Source organism: Dreissena polymorpha, chromosome 4, assembly GCF_020536995.1.
Source record: "Dreissena polymorpha isolate Duluth1 chromosome 4, UMN_Dpol_1.0, whole genome shotgun sequence".
Lineage (NCBI taxonomy): Eukaryota > Metazoa > Mollusca > Bivalvia > Myida > Dreissenidae > Dreissena > Dreissena polymorpha.
This window is the reverse complement of record NC_068358.1, coordinates 56914477-56940509: the sequence shown is the minus strand read 5'-3', so window position 1 is coordinate 56940509 and position 26033 is coordinate 56914477. Positions and strand designations below refer to the sequence as shown.

General features: G+C 34.6%; 1 protein-coding gene across 8 annotated transcripts in view; it reads left to right on the top strand.

Annotated features, from left to right (window-relative positions):
• Positions 1 to 26033, top strand: part of LOC127878914 (LIM and calponin homology domains-containing protein 1-like) — a 159205-nt gene that overhangs the window by 90257 nt on the left and 42915 nt on the right. For all 8 annotated transcript variants that reach the window (XR_008048848.1, XR_008048845.1, XR_008048847.1 and 5 more), the window contains exons 5-7: positions 3223 to 3268; positions 20608 to 21351; positions 25858 to 25988. Coding sequence is in view for 3 of the 8 variants with exons in the window: in XM_052425462.1 (XP_052281422.1) it covers positions 3223 to 3268; positions 20608 to 21351; positions 25858 to 25988 (921 nt within the window). In the remaining 5 variants the exon portion in view is untranslated. The remainder of the gene's footprint in view (positions 1 to 3222; positions 3269 to 20607; positions 21352 to 25857; positions 25989 to 26033) is intronic.

Here is a 26033-nt window from a genome sequence, read left to right as displayed (position 1 = left end):
TTAAACAACAATGTCTAGTGCTTATAGATATTTTATATGAAAGATTGTCAAGTGGCCCTCTACCAAAATTGTTAAAAATTATGGCACAGGAGTCAAAATTGACCCGGTTTTGGGTTGAAGTTATTTATGTTCATAGTTAAATCTTCACTGAAGCTGCCAAAGGCAGAACCGAATTGTTTGGCATAAAAATTATCATCTAGTGGTGTTCTACCAAGATTATTCTTTTTTATCCAATATAAAACCGTCTGAAAACTTCTTAAGCAACTGTAACCTAACTACACATTATTCAATGCATTTATTAATCTAAAATTAGATTGTAAAAAATTGTCGTTGAATGTTCACAAGGCTTTTAACAACCAGCCTTCAAGAAGGAGATTATTGAAATGGACGTATTTGAACTTCCTTAAAGGTTTCGTTTTACAGAAACAAGCATTGACAACTCAACATCAAAAGTGTTTGATATGGCGCATGCTAAGAGATTATTCACTTACAATTTATGAGCCATTATCATGCATATAGCAATCAAAGATTGATAGGCTCTTAACATTCCTAAGCCATTTGTTTGTAAAAATATATTAGTGATCATGGCGTATATAATTGATCGTGGTAATTTTTTGTAAATTAAATGTTGATGACTGAAAATCTTTTTTATATGTTAGGCAATAAAATAATTTAATGTCATGCACAGTATATCAACATTAATACAGCTTTTTTCTTGTACAGTTTTCACAAGTAATGCAAAAATAAACATGACTTAGCATTTTATTTAAAAAAACAATTGTCTCCCTTTTTATCAATTATTTAAAAATGCAAACAAGTCTCATAAAAAATGCAGCCTGTACTTTTTTCTTGATATGTCATTTATTATCATGCAATTGCTTTTTTTATGTACATGGACTATTAATTTGTATTCCAATGATGTTTAAAATGAAAACCTTCTTGTTTAATGTTGTAACAATGTATACATGTTGACATTATGTCATTAACTGCATGAATATCTAATTACATAATTCATCATTTTCCATATTCATTTGTTTTTGTTTTTTCCAGTAAGTTGTTAAACTGTGGTTTGAATTGTCGCTGCTGAGCATTGAAAAAATGGATGTTAATAGTTTAATGTGCATAATTCATAAGTTTCCTGCTGGGATGTTAAATGCCGTATGTTTCTGTCAGTTTGGTATGCAGCGACGTATGATTAATTAAGCTGCCTGTGACATAGTCGTGTTTTAACATTGTCTTAATGTTCAACTAATGGACGGAATCTGGTATGAACTGTCATGTTTTGTCCCACACAATTTTCTCGATGGCTGAAGCCTACACGTTGTGAATTTCTAAACAAGCTGCTAAACATAATTTGGAAACATTATGCTCAACTTAAGTTGTCCTGCTTAGATTTGTGGTAAAATTCAGGTCACATTTATTTGTAGACATGTTTTGCTAATGTCACAACTACATTTTAGGAGTTATATGCCTTAGTTTGCAATTAAGATGCCACTGTCTGATTTAAATGTCCTCTGCTCATTTTTTCAATGTTTTCTGACTATTTATGTGACATTGTAAAAATAAATGCCTACTTATGCAGAATGAATTCTGCCCAATAAAAGTTTATTGTTGTTTACATGTAGTAAACCGAATGGAGACATTGAGATCAAAGAAATTAACAAAGGTTACTGTAGCATGATTGATTTTATTGATTGAAGTATATCATGCTTTTAACATAAATATGTGTATTTCGACCCATATCTATAGCAGACAGTTGGCAACGTGACAGTAATTTACAGTTGGGTGGAGACTTTAAACTGTGCCTGCTTATTTTTCCACATTTAAATATTGTGTAGGTGTTCTTTTAAGTAGAATCTGATAACACTTATTTGCTTGTATTGTACCTCATACATTTTACTGAGCGGCTGATTGTGCAGAAGTGCAGATTTAGTTGAATTGAATTAACATTTTTAATATCTGCTGCTTTTCATTATTTTTATTTGCATTTCTTTTGATTGAAATTTCTATTGAATATACCATATATACCTCTATAAATGCTCTCCTCCTAATACACCCCCCCCCCCCCAGTTTTAGCTAAACTGTGCACAACGTGCTCATGGCGAGCATTGGCAATCACCTTTTGTTGGTAGTTTGTTGTTTGTTGACAATATGTACCTCGTTAACACTCAAGAGACCACATGAAATGTAAGATCATTTGTCCAAACGATATCTCAGTTCGAAACCGGGTCATGGAAGTTAAATACTAGGTCACAAGGTCAAATTAAAGAAAAAGCTGGTTGTATAACACTATGAAAGTCGCATTTTAAGTGTAATCATCATGAAACTTGGTTGGAAGATTTTGTCTGATGATATCTCAGCAGATTTCAAAATTGGTTCTGGTCTGTTGAAAAACATGGCTACCAGAGGGAGGGGCAGTTGTCCTTATATAGCGGCTTCAGCGAAACTTACCATGTTAGAAGTCAATTTTGTTTTACCAGCATCATGCAACTTGCATAAAACATTTGTTATATTGATATATATTGGGCAAGTTTGACAACAGTTCCAGTCCATTGGTAATAATGGGGGAGCAGTTTTTAGCTCACCTGAGCACAGCATTCTCATGGTGAGCTTTTGTGATCATGTTTTATTCAGTGATCCTAAATGTGAGTACAGTGTAGTCCTTTGTCTGTTATGGTATTTCAATAGTTACCTTTTGAAAACGTCTGATTTTTAGGCCAATTATAAGGTAACTTGGTCGAAACATTTGTCCCAATTATATCTCTGCCGAGTTCGAAACTGGGTCACATGGGGTCAAATCTAGGTCACTTTGACAAAAATAAAAAAAAAGCTTGTAAACTCTGGAGATGATATATTTGTTCATGACGCTTGCTCGAAGCGTTTGGTTTAATGATATCTCTGCTGAGTTTGAAAATGATTACGTTCGTGTTGCAGTTTTCTTTGTTTTCCTTTATGGCTATGGTGGCAACTTTTGAACACTCTAGAAGTCTAAATTTTTGTTCAATTTTTATGAAACTTGTGGAAAACCTTTGTTTTATTAGTATCTTGTTTTATTGGTATCCCTGCCGAGTTTAAAAATGGTTCCAGCTGAAAAAAGGCATATTTTTTCCAATGATGCATCTGCCAAGTTCGGTGTATTTTATATTAATATGTTTATTTTCCTGTGAAAGACATAAAATTGTGAACATTATTCTTATAATTGTATTCATTGTCTCTTTTCAGAAAAGAGGGTCTGCTTAAACAAGAATCAGATCGGAGAGCAACAAATGTAAGTTGATTACACTATATTTTAGCTGATCAGGACAAAGCCTTACCAAACTATTTTTAAAGATTTATATTTAACCAGGTTTTCCGAAGGAAAAAAATGGTTATTAGATTGGCATATGCTTTGGCTTAGATTGGCAGGCGGGCGGAACAAGCTTGTCCGGGCCATAAGTTTGTCGTTCATTGTGAGATTTTAAAATCATTTGGCACATTTGTTCACCATCATTAGACGGTGTGTCACGCGAAAGAATTATGTCGATATCTCCAAGGTCAAGGTCACATTTTGAGTTCAAAGGTCAAAAATGGCCATAAATGAGCTTGTCCGGGCCATAACTATGTCAATCATTGTGAGATTTTAAAATCATTAAGGACATTTGTTCACCATCATTGGACGGTGTGTTGCACAAAAGGATTACTTCAATATCTCCAAGGTCCCCACGACTACAAATAGATTTATTTTTGAAACAAGGGGGTATGTTTTAACAATCAGATCAGTTTGAATTGTCTCCCTTCATCAGACTTTTTTTTTCAAATTGAAAACCTGGTTTTGTGACAATTTTGTCCCTTGTTTGTATTGTTGCACAACTAATTTCAATTGTGTAGGTTAATTTTTGTCTCCTCACACATATGTAACTTATCCAGGTTTTGTCATTGTCTTGCTCAATTTGAGACCTTTAAGTCAGTTATCTCTCATGAATACTCACTAGAAACAGATTAGGCCTCATCGCTTGTTTTACCCAGTTTTTGACGATGCTGGAACAGCAGCGTCCAAGGTTTGATAACCAGTAAAAAAATTCTTCACAATGGCGACCTATGTAAAAGACCGAGCCAGTCCGATTGAGATAACTAGATTTTTCAGTTACTTCCCTTGGCATTCGCCACTGCGTAGTAGATTGCTCGTTGATTTTCATTGATAACATTCTCCTAGCAGAGTTGTCGTTCGTGTTGATAAAGGTAAATATTAATAGAACAGCATATCCTGGGGAAACAGATTCAATAAGTGTATCAGAACGTTAATTTCAAATTAGTAATTTTACATCCATTTTATTTTTATGGACCAATGAAACAACTATATATTTTCTCTATTTTGTTTGATATTTGTTCTCGATTTAGTAAATAAATTGCGAATAAAACATGTAAAATTAACTTTTTACGTGATCACAAAACTAAAGAATGCGAACAATTTCCAACCTGCAAATTGTAAATGATGCACTGCTATGATATATATAGATAAAACGATATTCTTTTGCGTAATTGTCCGTCCCGCTAGCGCAGTGGTAAGGACGTTCGCTTTTTCACCTTTACGACACCGGTTCGATTCCCGCTCCCGGCGCAATGTTATATTTTGTATGTTTTGTGGTCACCATTCCGGACAGGTGTTTTTTTCCGGATAATCTCATCCCCCGCAGCATTTGACCATATAAAAAATTAAAAAGTATTTCAGTACAAAACAAATAGCTGGAAATTGCAGCTATCATTCAAAATTTGTCCCTACTGTCGTCAATCTAATCTTATTAGGTAGGAGTACTGGACACACTCCGGGTCCCAACATTATGCAGCCTCAGCGCGGAGGTAACTCATTACCTTGGAAAAACACAAATACACACACTGGGTGCAGCCTAGGCGCGTATAGACTCAAACAAGGCAACAAACTCAAGTGCGGGCACAATCATTTAAAATTTACATATTGAATACGATATTCTAACAGAAATTACACAACCACCTAAGTGTACATACCATGTTTGATATTTCGTTCGATTGTTAAATTTCAGCATATACATGTATAAGGTCATTTCGCTATTAGTTAACTTATCCATATGTTCGTGGGCGAACTCGAATAGTCAAGTGCTCATACGATTGAGCTCACACGGTCCGGCTATGTGCTCATACCTACTTTCGAGAATCATCATGAAGGTATTGCCATACTTAATGTTTTCGTACCAAATTTTTTTTCGTACCCAAAATTTTCGTACCCAAATTTTTTATGGTACCCAAATGTTCGTATCAACATACACAATTGTGGTGATATAGATAAACTTAAATTGATGTTTTATATCCATCCTCTTCAAAAGCATCTTCACACCAGTACTGCCAGTACTTTGATTATTGTTGATCCTTATGTGCTTCATACACCAACATTTATCTGTAATGTCTCTGTAATTCATAAACTGATTTGTTTTGCTTATGTATACATGCTTTTCGAACTTATCTTAATAAAAATATATTATTGGTATCTGCCTAAGTAGCAACCAATACACTCACTTCCACATTAGGAACCTCCCCCCCCCCCCCCCCACCAAATAAAAAACAATACCAAGAGGATTCCACATTATATAGGTTGGACCTATGTACCTTTGGTCTGCCTTGATCCTTATCTGTCAAAGAAGATAATTGGAAAGACACTAAGGAACCTCATAATATGCATGATACAGTAGAGCCCATGGAGATATCCATATATTGCAATTCACAAAGGTAAAGCCATAGACAGTAGAGTGGATGTATGGTATTTGGTGTAGTCCAGTAAGAAGAACATATTTCCATTTTAAGGCACTGACACTCATACACAAGTAAACAATTGTGTGACTTCCCATATGTTTCATAGCAGATGGTTTCCCTGGTAGCAACAAGGATCCTTATATGAGGAAGTCAAGTCAAGGTGTATCCTCATCCTTTGCTTTGTGCAGACAAATTACCCGCAATTATCATCTGTCCTGGCAATTTATAATGGCGTACTACTCGTCACTTAAAGTTAATTGTTTTCAAAGTATGTAATTAGCGATGTTGTTGGTACATGTGTCTCATTAGCCAATAGCTGTTTGCTTTATGGCCAAAAGGATATGGTGAACACTAAAATAATTACAAACAATTGTGGTAATTTTGTGTATGCTTTCTTTCTAATTTAGGTGGGGGTTTTTGTTTGAAAAATCTGGACCTTGATGGCAAGCATTATAATCCAGATTTTGTGCATCATTAGATTAAGATTTCTTATGTAAAATGTGGTTAATTTTAATACCGTCTTGAAAAGCACAAAGAATTTATCACTGGTAATTTTTATGCCCCCTTTTGAAGAAAAGAGGGCATATAGTGATTGGACTGTCCGTCTGTCTGTTCGTCTGTCCGTCTGTCCATCTGTCTGTCTGTCTGTCCATTTCTCCGTCACACTTTGCGTTAAGGTTTCGAAAAATGCTCATAACTTCTATGTCCCTTGAGATATAACCTTCATATTTGGTATGCATATGTATATGAACAAGTCCTTTCCATACGAACACAAATTTTGACCCCTGTGACCTTGACCTAGAACTTAGGGTCCGTGTTTAGGTTTCAAAATCTGCGTTTAGGTTTCAAAAAATGCTCATAACTTCTATGTCCCTTGAGATATAACCTTCATATTTGGTATGCATATGTATATGAACAAGTCCTTTCCATAAGCACACAAATTTTGACCCCTGTGACCTTGACCTTCAACTTAGGGTCAGTGTTTAGGTTTCGAAATCTGCGTTTAGGTTTCGAAAAATGCTCATAACTTCTATGTCCCTTGAGATATAACCTTCATATTTGGTATGCATGTGTATAAGGACAAGGCCTTTCAATACGCACAAACATTGTGACCCCTGTGACCTTGACCTTGAAGTTAGGGTTTGCGTTTAGGTTTCGAAATCTGCGTTTAGGTTTTGAATAATGCTCATAACTTCTATGTCCCTTGAGATATAACCTTCATATTTGGTATGCATGTGTATATGGACAAGGCCTTTCCATACGCACACAAATTTTGACCCCTGTGACCCTGACCTTGAACATAGGGTCCGCGTTTAGGTTTTGAAATCTGCGTTTAGGTTTCGAAAAAAGCTCATAACTTCTATCAAGCGTTTATAGGGGGCAAAATTCAACCAATGGTGACAGCTCTTGTTTATAGTAGCATGCTTTAAATATGCATGCATTTTGGGGAATTTAAAATATTAACCATAATTAATTATAAAATAGTTATGTGTAATTTTCCCTGAATTCCAGAAAGTTCCATAATGCACATGGCAAGTTAACTTATAAAAATTTGTTGAACATGGAAAATGTTCTTTGATTATAAAGTTCCCAAATAACCACTGCAGCATGCTATATAATTCATCTATGGCAAATTACTTGACCACTCGTTGACAGCATTATATTGTAATATCTGCATAAATTTGATGATATACATGAGAAGTGTCGTAAATCTTGCTCAGTGGTTTTAAAGTATCTTAAATTTAAATGCGAAATCATTTTCACATCAGTGAAAAGTATTAACTTCAATTAAACTGTACAACTTTTGATGCAAATTCCTGGTGAACTTTAAAAGCACCTTTTAAGAAGTTTAATTGTGCGCCGTTTATAAGTTCTCATGCACCCCGCAAAATTGAAGATATTCTTATGAAATACAAGCTAATTTATATCCTGCACCTTAAATGAAGATTTTTTTGGCCTTTGTAATAGTAGCATCAGATTTCATGATAGGTCACACAGTCCCAATTTTTTAAATAATTGTTTGAGAATTTAAAGAATTAACTGCTTTAAATTCAGTACCGTTTTCTCGTGTGTAAAAAACTGACATAAGCTGACATTCATTCACGCATAATGGGGTCTAAAACCTAATTAGCATAATCTTGTTGACAGAAAACTAGAAACATATCAAGCCAAAGGTGAACTAAACAACACTAAGGAAATACCAGTTTTTGCCGACTGCCTTTGGGGGAGATACAAGCTAGGCTATTGACATTAATATAAAAGTCGCATGGCAGATGAAAGTACTAAATCCGTGACCCAAAAGATGGCCTGCAAAAGTATGCAATGAATGTTGCCAACTGCAGTGTAAACTTGTGCCCTGTCTTTGGTTCAGTGTGGTTTGATTTATTAAGTAACTTGTTGGTCCCTGTTTGGTTGGACAGAGATTTTGTTTGGATATATGAACTGTTGTTTGGAGTACAATCTATGTGTGTGGATGGGTTATGTTTAATCTTCAAAAGGCGGACATATCTTTCTGAACTTTTCTGAACTTGTATCGATTTTTTATTTCTTTATAATGAAGTTAAAGAGGAATCTATTTTCACTTCTTCTAATGTATTTGAGGAAAAAAATGAAACTTAGAAGAAAGAAATGTTTCAGTAGAAGTCAAAAATCTGAAGTAACCACCTGCATTCATTGATGTAAGAATTAAAATATCTTAGAACAAAATGATATGGCGGAATTGTAAGTGCAGTTTAAAACTTATTTTGTGAATTTGTGATAGTTTGTCAAAAAATGGACTAGGTTAAAGTAATTGGAATCCATCATGGATTATATTGGAGCTCACCTAAATGTATACTACTAAAACTGTTTTTATTAACAGTCTAGGTCCCTAAAATATGTCAATTCTTTCTTATATATATGAGCAGTGTGCATGTTAAATATGCACCAAACCTGCTTAATATTGACCAAATGATGACACTGCCCTGGGTGGCACAAAGCTGATTTGCGATTGCAGAAAAATTAAATAATATTTTTTGTCAAAACTGGCTCTGTTTTAAACTAAAAGTTATTTCTTTGTTATATCTTTATTTTTGTTAATCTTTATGTTGTATTTGAAACATTTTCAAAGTGGATTAGTTTGAACTTACTTTGACAATTATATCATTTCAATATGAGAAACAAAAAACCCAACTTTGGGCCCAAATGGTATGGTACTGCTTTAACTTCTTTATACATTTTGGCGCTGTCTAACTGGTCACTTTAGTTTCATAAGGGCCCTCGGGTTTTTTCTTTTTCTTTAATATTTAGGCACCTTTTAAATCTTATGGATGTTACAAAAATGTACGAGTCCTACATTTAAATATTATATAAAAATAAGAAATGATTTAAACATTTCAAGATGTTGTTAATTTTCATCGCAACATTTTTTCATTACCTTTATTTGATTTATGTCAACATGCCAATAATTTTTTTCTTTTAAACGAAGATCAACTTAATTTTGAACAAGTCATTGTGGAAATAATTATGTAATTATGTGATGTGAGGCTTTGATGTAAAAGTTTAAAGAGTCATAACAGTCACTTTGTCATGCAACAGTCATAAATTTTGCAATGGAATGTGTATCTCACATATTTGCCCGTTAGACATAATACATATGATGTTTTGTAGCCTAAGGACTGTTAAAATGATGCGTCATTCATGGGGATGCAAAGAAAAAAATAAAAGATTGCATAGAAATTTCATCACCATTATTTTAAGCTCACATATTGTTACGAGTGACTAATGATTTAAGCTTAAATCCTAGTTAATTAGCATTTATATTAAGCAACAGTTTATCACTTGTTTTCATTGAAGTGTTTTTGTCCCCTACCGGAATCACTTATGGTTTGCGCTCTGTGTGTCAGTCAGTCAGTCAGTCCGTGAGTCTGTGAGTCTGTCACACTTTTCTGGATCCTGCGATAACTTGGAAGTTCTTAATATTTTTTTCATGAAACTTGAAACATGGATAGATGGCAATATGGACATTATGCACATCATTTAATTTTGTTCCTACTTAAAAAATTCTGGTTGCTATGGCAACAAATAAAAAAAAATCTGACAATGGTGGAGCCGGTAAGGGAAATATATTGCTTTGCAATAGTCTTGTTTAAATATACTACTCAAAATTTGCTAAGGATCACTTTTTATAGTATGTGTAATTTGAAGTTCACCCCTAGCTAGATTCAGCCAGCGTCACGCATCAATGATAAATCAATACATCAAAATAAAATCAAAAACACACATTCTAATATGAAAACCTGCAAAATAACAATTTAAACTACATTAAATTACATTAAATTAAATTGAAGATAATGTGAAAATACAAAGTGATCCTTAGCAAATTTTGAGTAGTAAATGGCGGCCTGATAAATGATGTGAAATCGATTGAGCCTTTCTCTGGAAAAACTTGAATTAATGTGTTGTCATCACAGATTAGCCTGTGTTTGAAGAGTCATCCCAGATTAGCCTGTGTTTGAAGAGTCATCCCAGATAAGCCTGTGTTTGAAGAGTCATCCCAGATAAGCCTGTGTTTGAAGAGTGGTCCCAGATTAGCCTGTGTTTGAAGTGTCATCCGAGATTAGCCTGTGTTTGAAGTGTCATCCTAGATTAGCCTGTGTTTGAATTGTCATCCCAGATTAGCCTGTGTTTATAGTGTCATCCCAGATTAGCCTGTGTTTAAAGTGTCATCCCAGATTAGCCTGTGTTTGCAGTGTCGTCCCAGATTAGCCCCTGTTTGAAGAGTCATCCCAGATTAGCCTGTGTTTGAAGAGTCATCCCAGATTAGCCTGTGTTTATAGTGTCATCCCAGATTAGCCTGTGTTTAAAGTGTCATCCCAGATTAGCCTGTGTTGTCTGGGAAGGCTAAATAGGGATGACAATTTCCACCTTGACTGAATTTTCTTTCGAAGAGACCTCATTTAAATAAAAAAAAATCTATTATAATGGAAAATGTTGTCCCTGATTAGCCTGTGCATTAAGCCCCATTTTCAGAGCGAGGCTCATATATTTTGTGTGAATAACAGAAATTGCCTTTTGACAATGACAACAATGGACATTCCTGGGGGTCTTGACATGGAAATAATCAAATGTCCAGATTGTATTGATTCAGGGCCGAACTTAAATCTGTGCAGGCGGTCATTGTGAATACAGTGTTGGAATGTTGTTTATCTACGGATTTGTCGCGAAAAGTTTTATCATTGTTGGGCTAATCCAGTGACCTAACGCCAGTCAAAGTTTTGGATTTTGAAGAATTCTATGACTTTTACAGCTGTTTATGGGGACCAGATATGTCTAATGGTATAGAATGCTCTGGTTTGTGACTCTGTAATAGATAGGACTTAAAATAAGATTTTTAGTAACTAGAGCTCCTTGGTTTTTAAGAAAACATACATTGAACACTCTTAATAATAAAATATGCATAAAATTGCAGAAATAATAAATTTTGAAGAAATATTACATCCAAACATCTACAATGAAACTAACTATATTTGATAAAGAGAAAGTTTGGACATTGACCACTGATGAAAACAAACACCAACGTTGTGATAATTAGTATTTAATAATCTTGTTCATGATAGTTTGACTATGGTTAGGTGTTTGTTTAATGTACAATGACATCACTCCATACTTGTTCAGGAAGGATGAAGACTTTGACCTTTTCTGGTATTGCCTTGGTCAGACATTGATTGTTTCAGTTATTGATGTCTTCCTGAAGATTTAATTGTGTAAAGCATTTGAAAAATCCTAGGCAGTTAGCCAGATCAGCAGCGTTCATACCTGATTGTCAAGGACTGTATAGTCAAGGACTGTATAGTCAAGGCCTGTATAGATGTTCACAAATGTCCTGGGTTGTTCTCAGGACTACAAGGCATCCTTCGGATAGCTTACTTGGACTAGCTCTTTCAGTGCTGAAACCGAATTTTGAAGGCCTTTGCAGACAGTTTGGATCCATATGAGACGCCACAGAATAGGGCATCTCATCAGGATCCAAACTGTTTGTTTTTCAAAGAATACTATCAGAATAGCAATCTAAGAAAATGCTAATTTAAGAAACTCAGCAGACAACGTTTTAGCAGATGACATATTTCCCAGCATGCAAAGGGCTAAACAAGGTTTCCTTATGAGGACAGCGAGAATCAGACATTGAAAGCAGTATTTCAAATCACCACATAGCGCTTCAAAAAATCCATATGTATACATCATCATTATGTTAAGTCCTATACAAAAAGTGTTATATGATTTTTTTTACTGGGCCTACCTGTACTGATGAAAGGAAAAAAAAAGGTTTATCCACATTTCCATATCAGATAAGTTTGAAAAAAAATCAGTGTTTGGCCTTAAATTGTGGGGAAAATTGGATAGATTTATTATCCCCACGCTTTTTGAAAAGCGTGGGGATATTGTGGTTATCTTTGCCGTCTGTCCGGTTGTCCATCTGTCTGTCTGTCCGTCCGTCCGTCTGTCCTGGCTACTATCTCCTCCTACACTATTAGCACTAGAACCTTAAGACAATGTTTAGTTAATATCCTTCCACATGCATATTAAACTTGCAATAATCTATAGATTCTTAAATACACAATTTAATCACAACCTCTTTAAGAGTATTAATTTTAATTCAGCATTTTTAAAATTCAATATCATATGGTGAAAATATTAACAAGAAATATCTTTAAAAAAGATATACGGCGTTGATTGTGGTCGATGTTTATGAACGATCAAAAGTTATCTCTATGAGATAAAAAGAAGCGGATGCCTTTTTTCTGCGCAGTTCTTAGCTACATTACAAGCAAATCAATTACGGGGTGTTGCGCCAGATTTCGTGGCTTATTTTGCTTTATGTGATATTATTACTCAGATATCTATATTTACAGAATAGAAAAACACAAGAAACATGAAAATAAACGAGTGCATATAGGTCAGCCGGCAATACTCGAATCTTATTTAATTGCAAAATTATAGTATAGTGAATTATTGTGCTCATGCTTAATAAACTGGTCTAAATGGATAAATATTTCTAATTAATTTTATCAAAATTGGTCCTTATCATGCAAATGTTGAAAACATATTAAAAATCGATGATTGACATACCACAATAATATCGCCGAATATCTTTATTTAGTATCTTTCTGATCAAAACAGACTTCAAGTGCACAAAGTTTACGAGACGGCGTTTATATAAAGATTTCTGCAACTGACCGCAAACTGACCTTGATATCATGCGGATTGGAATGCGATGCATTAAAGTTAGGTAACAATTCTCTGCTGAAACGACGGCTTGTTTACGCCAACTGTTCACGACCAAGGCAACAGCTGTGCCTAAAATATTGATATATCGACAAAGCGACTAAACGAACTATTTACTCCATCAGACAAAAATAGCATAGATTCCAATTTTTTCCTTCAATGAAAAGATCGCAACCCCTTCTGCGAACTCCGGTGATGAACTGTATATAAACTCTGACTTTCACACACTGGCCGCGAATTGACCCGAAACCTCGCAGGTTGAAATGCAATGCAAGTAAGAACTAAATATGAGAATATAGCCTTTAGTATAAACGCTTTTGCGCTGGTAATTCTCTGAAAATAAAAGGTGAACGCACAAACTGTATTTATGTCGAAAATTGATTGTAAAACTGTTCTATCTATTGAGCCTTTTCATCAGAGATAAAATTGTTTCATGCAGTAAAACAGTGTTACAAAGACGCGGATATGTTTCCAATGTTCTGGTGTTATACTCAAATCAGCCAATGGAATAAATGAAGTGTATTCATTCGTACCTAGCCGCGGGAAATTTTATTTGAATATTATTGGACACTTACAAAGGTCAAGTCAGGGTGAAAAGCTGGCTTAATACAGCTTACGCCGAAAAAATATTAACAAACACGCTTTAGTGTTCTTGCTGTGTTAATGATGTATTAAATGGAGTTAAAATAATATATTTTATTTGTTTACCTTTCAATATCTTGCACTTGACATTGTCAGCTCAATGCTTTTTCAGTAAATTGTACAGCATGGCAAACATAATAAAGCAGAATATGCATATGAATCTGATTATACACAGATCCACTAACATATAAATCAAATCATGTTTGTCTCTTTCCATTTTTGAACGATACTCATCTTAAATGCTTTAACTTCGTGAGTAGACTGAACTCCAATTTTCCAACACTGGTTTCCGTGAATCACATTCACTGTGCAGATTTCTAATAAATATTTGTTGTTATTTATCTCATACGTAGTATTTTGCGTTAATTGACACACGCATTAAATTACTCCCTAATAACCATATGATATCCGTTGTTAATTTGAATGTTATTTATCATTTTTGCCGCTCATCGCAAATTTCTCGTCTGCTTGCCGCCATCTTGGACATGTGTAAAAACAGGCCTGCTCAATCGGGATATATCGACTATCGCCGGCATTCTCCGCAATATAGAGAGAGATGTGTGGATAGCAACATAAAATCGTATTCGGCTACATTTGCGAACAATATGTATGTCAGTTGTCGTTCGGCGGATTGGCACTCGTTCTACGCAATTATTGCTAAATGACCTTGTATTCTTATTGGCTTTATTGGGAAAATTTGGTAATTTTTTGGGAAATTTTGGTCAGATTTTTGGGAAAAATTGTCAATTTTTGCAATTGGGAAGCAGCCAAATATCTGCCGTAATTTTGGGCAAAAAAATCAATGGGATACGCGTCTGCCTCTGCCGCACCATTTCTAGTTAAAACTGATTATGCACATAGGTTTATTACCTATGGAATCAAAGTTTTTAGATTAATACTGATATTGTATGTGGGGCATAAACATCATCAAGTTTAGAATGGCTGTGGCCACAAAGTTTTTATGAGTACATTGATATATCCCTTACTTTTATAGTATTGATCCTCCTCATAGTATCATGCCTTTAAAGAAAAACCTTCAAGAAGTGCTGGAAAGTTTGTGTTTTTTCAATTTTTATCCCCACGTTTTTCGAGGAAAAAGTGGGGATATTGTATTGATCTCCGTCTGTCCATCCGTCCATCCTGGCCACTATCTCCTCCTACACTATTAGCACTAGAACCTTGAAACTTACAAACATTGTAGCAAAGAGCATATGTGCGACCCTGCACTATTTGGAATTTTGATCTGACCCCTGGGTCAAAAGTTATGGGGGTTGGGGTGGGGCCAGGTCAGAGATTTTCACTCATTTTTTTAATGTTATTTTACATTAACTTCTTCATTTCTACGCGGATTTACTTCAAATTGATAATGAACCTCTCTTATGGCAATACGGTCAATCTCAACTATGCATGGCTCCATTACCAACCCTGGGGCGCCCCGCCCACATAGACCACACTCACCCAAAATTGCCTTTTACTATAATTTCTTCATTTCTACACCGATTCACTTCAAATTGATACTGAACCTCTCTTATGACAATACGGTCAATCTCAACTATGCATGGCCCCATTACCAACCCTGGGGCACCCAGCCCACATAGACCACACCCACATAGACCACACCCACCCAAAATTGTATTTTACTATATTTACTTCATTTCAACACCGATTCACTTCAAATTGATAATGAACATCTCTTATGACAATACGGTCAATCACAACTATGTATGTCCCCATTACCAACCCTGGGGCGCTCCTGGGTCAAATATGCGACATGGGGATACGCGTCGGCCTCTGCCGCACCATTTCTAGTTATAAATGGATTTATGTCATCGGTAAATGAATCAGATAATTGTAAATACTTTGTATCCTGGGGTTAAAGTGTTTAATGTAAAATTGATTATATTTGTGATAAAAAGGGTGTTGGTGAGAATTTGATGCAATTACAAAGGCATTTGTTTGTTTTTCCGTGAATCAACATTGGTGTAAAGTGATATGCCCTTAAAGTATAGATGTTACATGCCAAAACAGATAATGAAGTTGTAGTGAACTTATTCCAACTATGTAAACTATTTGACATCACAAGATAACGGTTTCAATAAATCTGCATATTTGGACTGTAAACAGCAGTTGAGCTGTGCTTATTTATTTTTTTTACAATGATTTTTAGCAATTTGAGAATGGTGTTATTGATTTGTATGGGTGAGGTTGGAATTCTATAATCAAGAGAATTTAAGAGGTGAAAACTTGTCATATAACTATTGGGATTATTAGTTACACAATAATCCATAAAAAAATGGACTAAAAAGTAAGAATTGTGCAAGGTAAAAGCTGTATTTATAATTAAAGAGAAAATTACTTAAACTAAATTAAGTTATTCAATACTTAACTTGTATTACAACATGACAATGGTTTAGTTTTTATTGATGGAGAAGAACATTTCCTGTCTTCAGGTGTGTGTTTAAAAAAATATTTCATAACATTTAAATGTTGCAATTGCAGATTGTGTAGTCAAAAAGAAAAAAAAAAATGGTTTTTAGCTAGTAAACAACAATTTGTGGTTTTGTTGTACAAAAGTCATTGGCTTGCATGACAATGTGTTGTAATTCAGTGTATCAGAACTCAATTTTTATAAAATGATTAATAAACTGTGAATCAAGATAAATTCTTTCATATAAATATTAATGGTATTTCAGTAACATTTCCCAGTTTGAAATTACTTGCTGGACTAGATTCCGATGTCACTGGCCTTTGATTTCTTGGTCTGTCTAATTTACATGTCTATTGACTGAGGACTTACGCAGGGTTACATCAAAGGTGAAAACAGGTATTGAAAACCAGTCATGTGCGTCAAATGATTGCGTGTAGACCAGTCTGGCGAGCTTAGAGATCATTATCGCTGACTGGTTTAAAATAAATCAGTAAGAAACAACTTGTTACAATTGCTACAAAATAATTATCCATTGATCATAGATAAGCAAGTTTATGACACAAAAAACATTATTTGTTCATAACCTTTAGAATGTCAAGCAAAATAATAGACAAGCGCGTCATTTTTGCATTTACATGAATTAGGCAACATGTAAATGGTTTTATAATTGTCTGTATCTGGAGATATTTTGTAAACAGTCTATTATTCCTCGCTATTGTTTAAACCAGAGGAGTGCTCTGTCATTCATAACAGTTTTACCTATACTTTCCTGAAATTAAAATGTAATTAAGGAGTATGAAGTCGTTTGATATATTTAAAGTGACAATGTGACTTTTCGTTATGGTGATGTTAATAAATAGGATTAATTGACGAGAAGACTTGAGGCAGGCATGCGGTCAGGGTGTAGGAAAATTGCAGTGTCCGGGAAAATGCTGTCCTGACGCCATATTTCAAAAAGTTTATTAGAGTTTGTGATGAAACTTGGTCATAATGTTTGTGAGCATATCTGGGCAAATATCAATTAGCAGCCATATTGCATGAAGGCCTACCGAATAATGTCTCTTGAATTGTAAACATTTTCAAAATAAACCTCCCCTCAAAAAGCTATATTGTATCATCTTCCAGATGTGATGAAAATGTTTATGACATGATATCTGACCAAGTTAGATAAACAGCCCTTTAACCTGATTTTCTTTTAGTTTTTTTCCCTTGAATCATCACACATTTGCCTAAGTTTAAATGTTGTCTGTTAATTCTCTAAAAAGTGGTTTCCATTCATTTACTTAAGTTTATGTGAGCCAATTTTTATAACATTTATGTTAAAGTAAGCTTGAATGAGACCTGGTCTGCCATTGAATGTAAGGCTCATCGGGTCAATGTCAAGGTCACTGTTTTTAAAAATAGAAAATGGTATCTACTTAATAATTAAAATTTGAGTAGAGTTATTGCATTCAAAACTGCAGGTAGGTAAATTAAAATTGGAGACCTTAGTTTGGAATGCATTTTTGGGCTAGATGGGTCAATGTCACAGAATCTGTTACTAAAAACAGAAACAATGTTTCCACTCAATAAATTTGGATGGAGGTGTTGCACTGAATTTTCGTATGTTGGTTGTTACCATGTTGACCTAGCTGTGGACTGCGTATGGGCAAGTCAAATAAACTTCAAGGTCGCTGTTGCTAAAAGTAGAGAAACAGTGTCTCCTCTGAATAACTTGAGTTTGTATACAAGAATAATCTTTAAATTTTGTGTGTAAATGGCATGCATGCATTATACTAGTAGTGGGTTCCTTTTGGAGTAGTTTGAGTCCAGGTCACTGTTACAATAAATAGAGCAAATGGTTTTCACTCAATAGCTGTAGTGTTATTGGGGCATTTTGCTGAAATAATGTGCCTTGATTGCTTACAACAAGCAGACCTTACTTGAAATTGGATTTTTTTGTCCATTTTGATCAAGGTCAAGGTCAAGGTCACTTTTACTTAAAATAGGAAAAATTTCTGCAAGAAAGCTTAATGATGGAGTTATTGCGCTAGTACCTTTCATGAAGACCAAACTTTGCACAAGTATTTAAATTAAATTTGATTAATTTGTTGAATGATGAAAGTCTGTGGTTTTATGGCATTGCAATGATTTTTGTTTTCTCCATTACTTTTATTCCATCATTTCTGCAACAATTTAATTCATCTTTCACAGATGAACTTTACCGAGACCTTTAAATGGGTCGTTTTTGGTGACAAGTTAGCAATTATGAGGTTAAGATATTTTAAGCATTCTGAAATGGGGATGTCTCACAACAAATAAACAGCAAGGACAATAACAACAATTGTCATTGGCCCTTAATGGAACTTTTGGGGCAAATTTTTACCACATCACCTGTCTTTCTGTTCATCTGTCTGTCTTTCTTTCTGTTCATATGTCTGTGGTAATTCAGGAAAAGACTTTAGAGTCTAAAAATATCACATAGGTATGCATTTGTTAACCCTTTCAGTGCGGGAACCAAATTTTAAAGGCCTTTGCAAACAGTTTGGATCCAGATAAGACGCCACAGAACGTGGCGTCTCATCTGGATCCAAACTGTTTGCTATACTGATGGTACTCTTTGAAAAAAATCGAAGAAAATGCTAATTTTAGAAATTCAGCAGACGACATTGTAGCAGACGACAAATTTCCCAGCATGCAAAGGGTTAAATGCATTTCCTAAGGTGGCTAAAAAGTTTCCAATTTGGTTAAAATAACATTAGCGTTAATAATCAATAGCCACATAAATATGCCACTGTTAGAAAGCTCATTCATATGTGCATCTGTCCTGCTTCAGGCAAGAGCTGAACACTAACTTTGTGTTGAAGGGATTAACCCCTTCCCACTCAGAAACAAAGTGAGTAACTCACAGGCTGTTCAGGTTTTATGCTGTTTGCAGCTCATCAATATCTAAGGGTTGGAAATGAAGACTTTAAATCTAGGAAGAATGGTCTTTAATTAAATTTAACTTTCTAAGGGACCACACGTGTCAAAATACATAATCTAAGTAGTAAAGGGTATGTGTCAAAATACATATCTAAGTAGTAAAGGGTATGTGTCAAAATACATATCTAAGTAGGAAAGGGTATGCGTCAAAATACATATCTAAGTAGTAAAAGGTATGTGTCAAAATACATATCTAAGTAGTAAAAGGTATGCGTCAAAATACATATCTAAGTAATAAAAGGTATGCGTCAAAATACATATCTAAGTAGTAAAAGGTATGCGTCAAAATACATATCTAAGTAGTAAAGGGTATGTGTCAAAATACATATCTTAGTAGTAAAGGGTATGCGTCAAAATACATATCTAAGTAGTAAAAGGTATGCGTCAAAATACATATCTAAGTAGTAAAGGGTATGCGTCAAAATACATATCTAAGTAGTAAAGGGTATGTGTCAAAATACATATCTAAGTAGTAAAGGGTATGCGTCAAAATACATATCTAAGTAGTAAAGGGTATGCGTCAAAATACATATCTAAGTAGTAAAGGGTATGTGTCAAAATACATATCTAAGTAGTAAAGGGTATGCATCAAAATACATATCTAAGTAATAAAGGGTATGCATCAAAATACATATTTAAGTAGTAAAGGGTATGCGTCAAAATACATATCTAAGTAGTAAAGGGTATGCGTCAAAATACATATCTAAGTAGTAAAGAGTTATATCAAAACACACATAATAATGTGAGCTGTGGTCTGTAAACAAAAATGGAGCTATAAATGCATGTAAGTAAATTGTTGTCCCAGATAAGCCTCAGTGCAGTCCACACTAATCTATAGGACACACTATGTTATTATGATATATTTCCTTCAATCCACACTAATCTATAGGACACACTATGTTATTATGATATATTTCCTTCAGTCCACACTAATCTATAGGACACACTATGTTATTATGATACAGTGCAGTCCACACTTATCTATAGGACACACTATGTTATTATGATACAGTGCAGTCCACACTAATCTATAGGACACACTATGTTATTATGATATATCTCCTTTAAAGAAAATCTAAGCAAAAATCAAGTTTGGGCAGAAAGTGTTGTCCGTGGTTAGCCTTTGTGGACTGCACAGGCTAATCTGGGACTACACTTTATGAACATGCATTAAAGCCTGTTTTCACAAAGGGAGGCTCATTTGTATTGTTTTGTGTTTTCACATGGAAGACATCAAATTTTGTCAGTCCATTAAAAAAAATTCATTCAAAGGCGTAATTATCATAAAGAGATCATGTTGCATTCTACAAACAGAGAATCACAAATAGAAAATCCATAAAAAAAAAAAATGTGATATTCACCATCAAAATATTTAATAAAAGATGATTTTGATGTAAATGTTTCTTGCCATATGTGTGTAATAAGGCAGAAACAGATAAAGAAGAACATGGTCTAGAGCGCAGAGTACTGTGATTTCATATGGTCTTCTTCCAGCATATTTTGATTTGATCTACAAAAATGTATTGCTAATGATTTTTTTATGATTTCAGGTCGCTGTTTGCATTTACTGGCTGGCAAAATCAGTGAATGAAAAATTCAAAGGCCCCACACTTGATACCAGCGCATTCAGGGCTTTAGTCTACACTCACGGGACTAAACGGGATAGCATCATAGCGGATGAGTGTTACAACGGACTTCCATTCGGCAAAGAAAAAAATGGACTAGAAACCTTAGGGGAGAGTCACAAAGAAAACAGCCATTTCAGAGGCAGTTCCTATGATTCCTTAGAGTCTGTTGAACGTGAATCTGTATCGAGTTTTGATGATTTAGACTCCAGTGGTAATATGCCCGTTCGTTCGGATATGCGGGAAATGCGGAAATACGGGAGCACTAGTTCCCTTAATAATAGAGATTTGCGGTTTTCCATGGCCAGCCAGGATTCTATGTACTCAGACAATAAAGACGACAGTATGTATACAAGTTCACCAGATGTTTCACACGCTCACACACGATCGTCCTCGACTGACAGCGCGGAAGGCGGTATCTATAGCAACCATTCCCGTCAGTCGTCAGGCAGCATGGATTATCCCACAAGGAAGGCGTCTTTGACAGCCAACCCACGAAAAATGAGCGCAACGATTCCAGACCCACTGCAGTTTGTGAAGCTGAAAGGTGCTGCAGAACTAGCGGAGCAGGCCAAAAGACAGATGCAGGTCGCGCAGGAAACAAACATCATGCGTGGAAAAACAAATAGTACAGTCAGCTTTTCAAGCGAGGAACCAGATTGGAAGTCGGTAAGTAAGCTTGCTAGAGATTCTTCAGATTAATATTGTTTCCTGCATTCTTTGTAAATAAAATCTACTGGAAAAGATTTGGCTTAAATGAATTGTTATGGAATGTTTTTATTATGCCCCTTTTTTTCAGTGTTTATTTATTTGTATACAGAGAAATTTATACAAAGGCTACTTAGTAGTAGTATTTTTAGTGTAGTTAGTGCCAATACTAATTCTTTTTATTAAAGAATATTATGTTTAAGAAGATGTTTTCTTGGACTAGAATGGTTTGAATGAGTTAGTTTTGACAAATAATACGAACCATCTAGCCATTTGTCCTGACTATTATCATGCTTAGTTGATTATTTAAGTGTTTTCTAACATATTGTTTAGTGTAAAAACATTGTAAAGCACAGACTGTTGACATTATTATTACTTTTTTCTGCTCCAATACAAGTATCCTTCATAGTCCAAGAGATGGAGATAAATGTCCACACAGCATGATAAATACGAAAAGAAACAAATTAGCATTGGGAAAATTCCTTGTGTGCATTTGGTGTTATTTTAGATAAACAGTTGTGTTTTTTTGTTCATTTGCAAACTTGATATATAATATTCCAGAGTTCAGAATGTAGTTTTAAATGCCTGTAAAGGAAATTCAATTATTTAAAATGAGTGACTATGTTTTCAGTTTTGTAAATAGTGTAATGTGATCCATATTTTATAAGACTGGATTTTATCACAGGTGCGTAAATTTCTCAACCATTCCTATTATTTTGACACGGTCATTAAAACACACTTCATTTGTGCTATATAGACTGAAAAAAAATATGTTGAATCATTTGAATCAGATCATTTTATGTTGAATTATGCAAATGCCATAACAAGATATTTAAGATATTAAAAATGACGAAAAACATGGGAAATTCTTTTCTTGATGGTTTTGATTTTTTTAGCTCACCTCTCAGGAAGTGAGCTTATGTGACCGTGTGATGTCCGGCGTCCGTATGTGTGTGCGTGCGTGTGTGCGTCCGTCAACAATTTGCTTGAGTAACTCTCATTCCTGCTCATCGGTAACAAAGGGTTGGAAATGAAGCCTTAAAACTTGAATTTAGTTAGAAAGGCATTTAATTAAATGTTACTTTCTAAGGGACTACATATTCGTCAAAATACTATCTAAGTGGTAAAGGGTTAATGGTTTTATTATCATAAACATCTTCACCATTTTCGGGGGGGGGGGGGGGACCATTTTCACCATTAAAGATTACTATGACAAAATAATTGGCTGATGTAATTTGATCATGATTTAAATAAAGGATATAAATCCTGAACAGCTGTGTCATTGCAAAAATTTCACATTTTTAGCTCGACTATTATATATGAAATATATATAGTGGAGCTTTCCTACTCACCCCGTCGTCGGCGTGAGCATCTGCGTTAGCGTTAGCATTAGCGTCTGATCAGTTAGCATGCAAATGTTCAAGTTTTCGTACTACCCCAAATTTTTTCTTTGTCCCTTGACATATTGCTTTATATTTTGCATACTTGTTTACCAACATGACCCCAACCTATAAACAATAGCAGACAACTCTATCAAGCATTTTGTCATAATTATGGCCCCTTTTCCACTTAGAATATGCAGCAAATGTTGAAGTTTGCATACTGCCCCAATTATTTTCAATGTCCCTTGACATATTGCTTTCATATTTTGCATACTTGTTAACCAACATGACCCCAACCTATAAACAAGAGCAGACAACTCTATCAAGCATTTTGTCATAATTATGGTCCCTTTTCCACTTAGAATATGTAGCAAATGTTAACGTTTGCGTACTACCCCAACTATTTTCAATGTCCCTTGACATATTGCTTTCATATTTTGCATACTTGTTATTAACATCATGACCCCAACCTGTAAACAAGAGCAGACAACTGTATCAAGCATTTTGACAGAATTATTGCCCCTTTTATACTTAGAATATGCATATTATTGTTAAATCTATGTTAAAGTTTGCGTACTACCCCAAATTATATTTCCTATATCCTTAACATATTGCTTTCATATTTTGCATACTTGTTTACCAACATGACCCCAACCTATAAACAAGAGCAGACAACTCTATCAAGCATTTTGTCATAATAATTGCCCCTTTTATACTTAGAATATGCATATTATTGTTAAATCTATGGTAAAGTTTGCGTACTACCCCAAATATTTCCTGTGTCCCTTGACATATTGCTTTCATATTTTGCTTACTTGTTTACCAACATGACCCCAACCTTTAAACAAGAGCAGACAACTGTATCAAGCATTTTGACAGAATTATGTTTGATAAAACAACACTTACCTGACATACCACAATGCACTCCACCCAAACCATCCCCCACGCCCCCTCCCCCCCCCCCATTTTTTTTTCTTATTTTGCAAAGATCATCTATTAAATGATCACACACCCACATTATACCATTTAATATTAATTGATACGCTGTAATTTTCATTTTACTATATTAATCATAAAGTCTAGTTGATCAAATTAAAAGCATACTTTCCATTAAAAAACTGTGCAACACAAAGCTGCAACTCTGTTCAACTGTCTAATACTTTTATTTTAAAGTTTTTTTAGTATGAAATGTATTTGTCCTGTAAGTAAAGCTGAATGCTGAAAACACAAGTTTAATTTTACATACAAGTGGAATGCTATAGTGTTGTGTGAGTATTCATTCTATGGCAAATACATGGCCCAATCTTGACGCGTAACATAGTTGAAGGAAAAATTGATTGGCAATCATTTCAGAACATAGCCAATCACATTAGTTTTGACAGCCCCAAGTTGTTGAACACATTTTTTCGCATTGGATGTGGATTGTCAACGTAAAGCTTAATTGACGTAGCATCCTTAGACTTCTTAGGGGAAATTCTTCGAATTCCAAAGGTTTAATTGACTCGGACATTATTTGCATTGTTTTTTTGCCTCACTTTTAGAATCAAAACCGTTGAATACAGGCAATGTTATTCTACACTTTCCAGTTAATGAAAAAGTGTTACGAATTTTATTCAGTATTTTTTTTGTTTTGAATTCTTTGGGACGGATTGTGTGCACAGCTGGCTGGCATTGAACAAAATGGACTGTAAATGGTTGGTTTATGTAAATAGGGCTTATTATTAAACTGACTGCAACAGTCTGTTTATTGCAGCCCATTGACAGGTTATTGAAACATTTATTTATATGTAGGAAGCATTGAAATTGGTCAGCAGAAATTTTGTATGATTTATAGGGATTAGGCAGTATATTTAAATATTGCTTATGTTGCTATTATAAAACCCCGCCATGGGTGGCATTTTAACATTAACATAAGTTTTTTACATTAACGACTTGTAACATTTTATTTATAACATATCAAATGTTTTCTTAACTAGCCACCAGATATTGCTTACCTTTAAAACATATCAATTGTAAAATGTCTGATATATGAAATATACTTTTCAATTTCAGCAATTATTTATTTACCATCATTGTTGGTTTACAAAAGTTTTTTGCTGCTGTTTATTTATTAGACAAAAAGTCTTTACGACTTCATTCATGCTTCAATATTTCATAAGTACTTGCTTTAAGGGATAGACTTGCATGCTTTAAATGATATATGATTATTTTAACCCAAACTCAATACAACCACTGAATGAATTAATATATATATATTTATCTGTTTGAACATGCATAGGTGTACCTGGAATATGGAAATCTCAATTTCACTCACTGGTTTTTGTGTTTGTTTTTTAAGCTAAAATGAAACTTGTCCTTAAGCAATAAGCAAGTGTATCAGTAGTTCAGGTCCACTTATTAAATTTGATTCAAACACTGGCATGTACATTTCTCAAGTCCAATGTGTAAGAAATAAAAACCAAAAAGGCATGTAAATCAGTAATATTTTCCATACAAGTAGATTATAAACTCCCACTAATTAATAATCTTTCTCATATACAATGTTTCTGATAAGGTTGCCTCTTCTGATTGGTTTCCAAGGTTTGTTACTGCTTAAAATTACCTTGGTGCATGGTGCTAAAAACAAACAAACTGTTTTGCATAATTGCTAGCGCTTTATTTAAAGTGAACTAATCAACCCTTTTCTCATTTTAAAGGGTTGAACTGCTTGACCCATGAGAAGGATGATAATAAAGAACATAAAGCTAATTCTGTCACATTTTCACTTTTCTGTTCATGTTGTGGCAAAACCTGTACAAGACTGACAGTTGATTTTGCCATTTATGTATTTCTAGGAAAAAATTTACCTACATCTAATTGTAGTCAGTTACCAAAAATAATCTAATCTAATCTAATTGTAGTAGTGTCATTGTCAGTTACCGAAAAAAGAAGGAGCCCCAAGTACTGGAATATCAGCATATCCAGGTAAAGTGTGAATAGGTCAACTGACCGCAATTAGATGGCTGAATTATTGTTGAAAAATGGTGATAAGCGCAACAAACGAACTTCATCATAACTGAACATGTTCATAATTTTTCCTCTGCAGAACCTGTCCAACTGGAAGAAGCAGCGTCGCAAGTCTGCCCACCTGCCGCTGGGTGATACCGACAACCTCGACGAGCAACCCGAGGAAGACAACAGACGACACAAGACATTCAGACAGATCATGTCAGAAAAGTAAGATCTGGCAAACTGGTGTATGAACAGGAGTCATAGAAACTC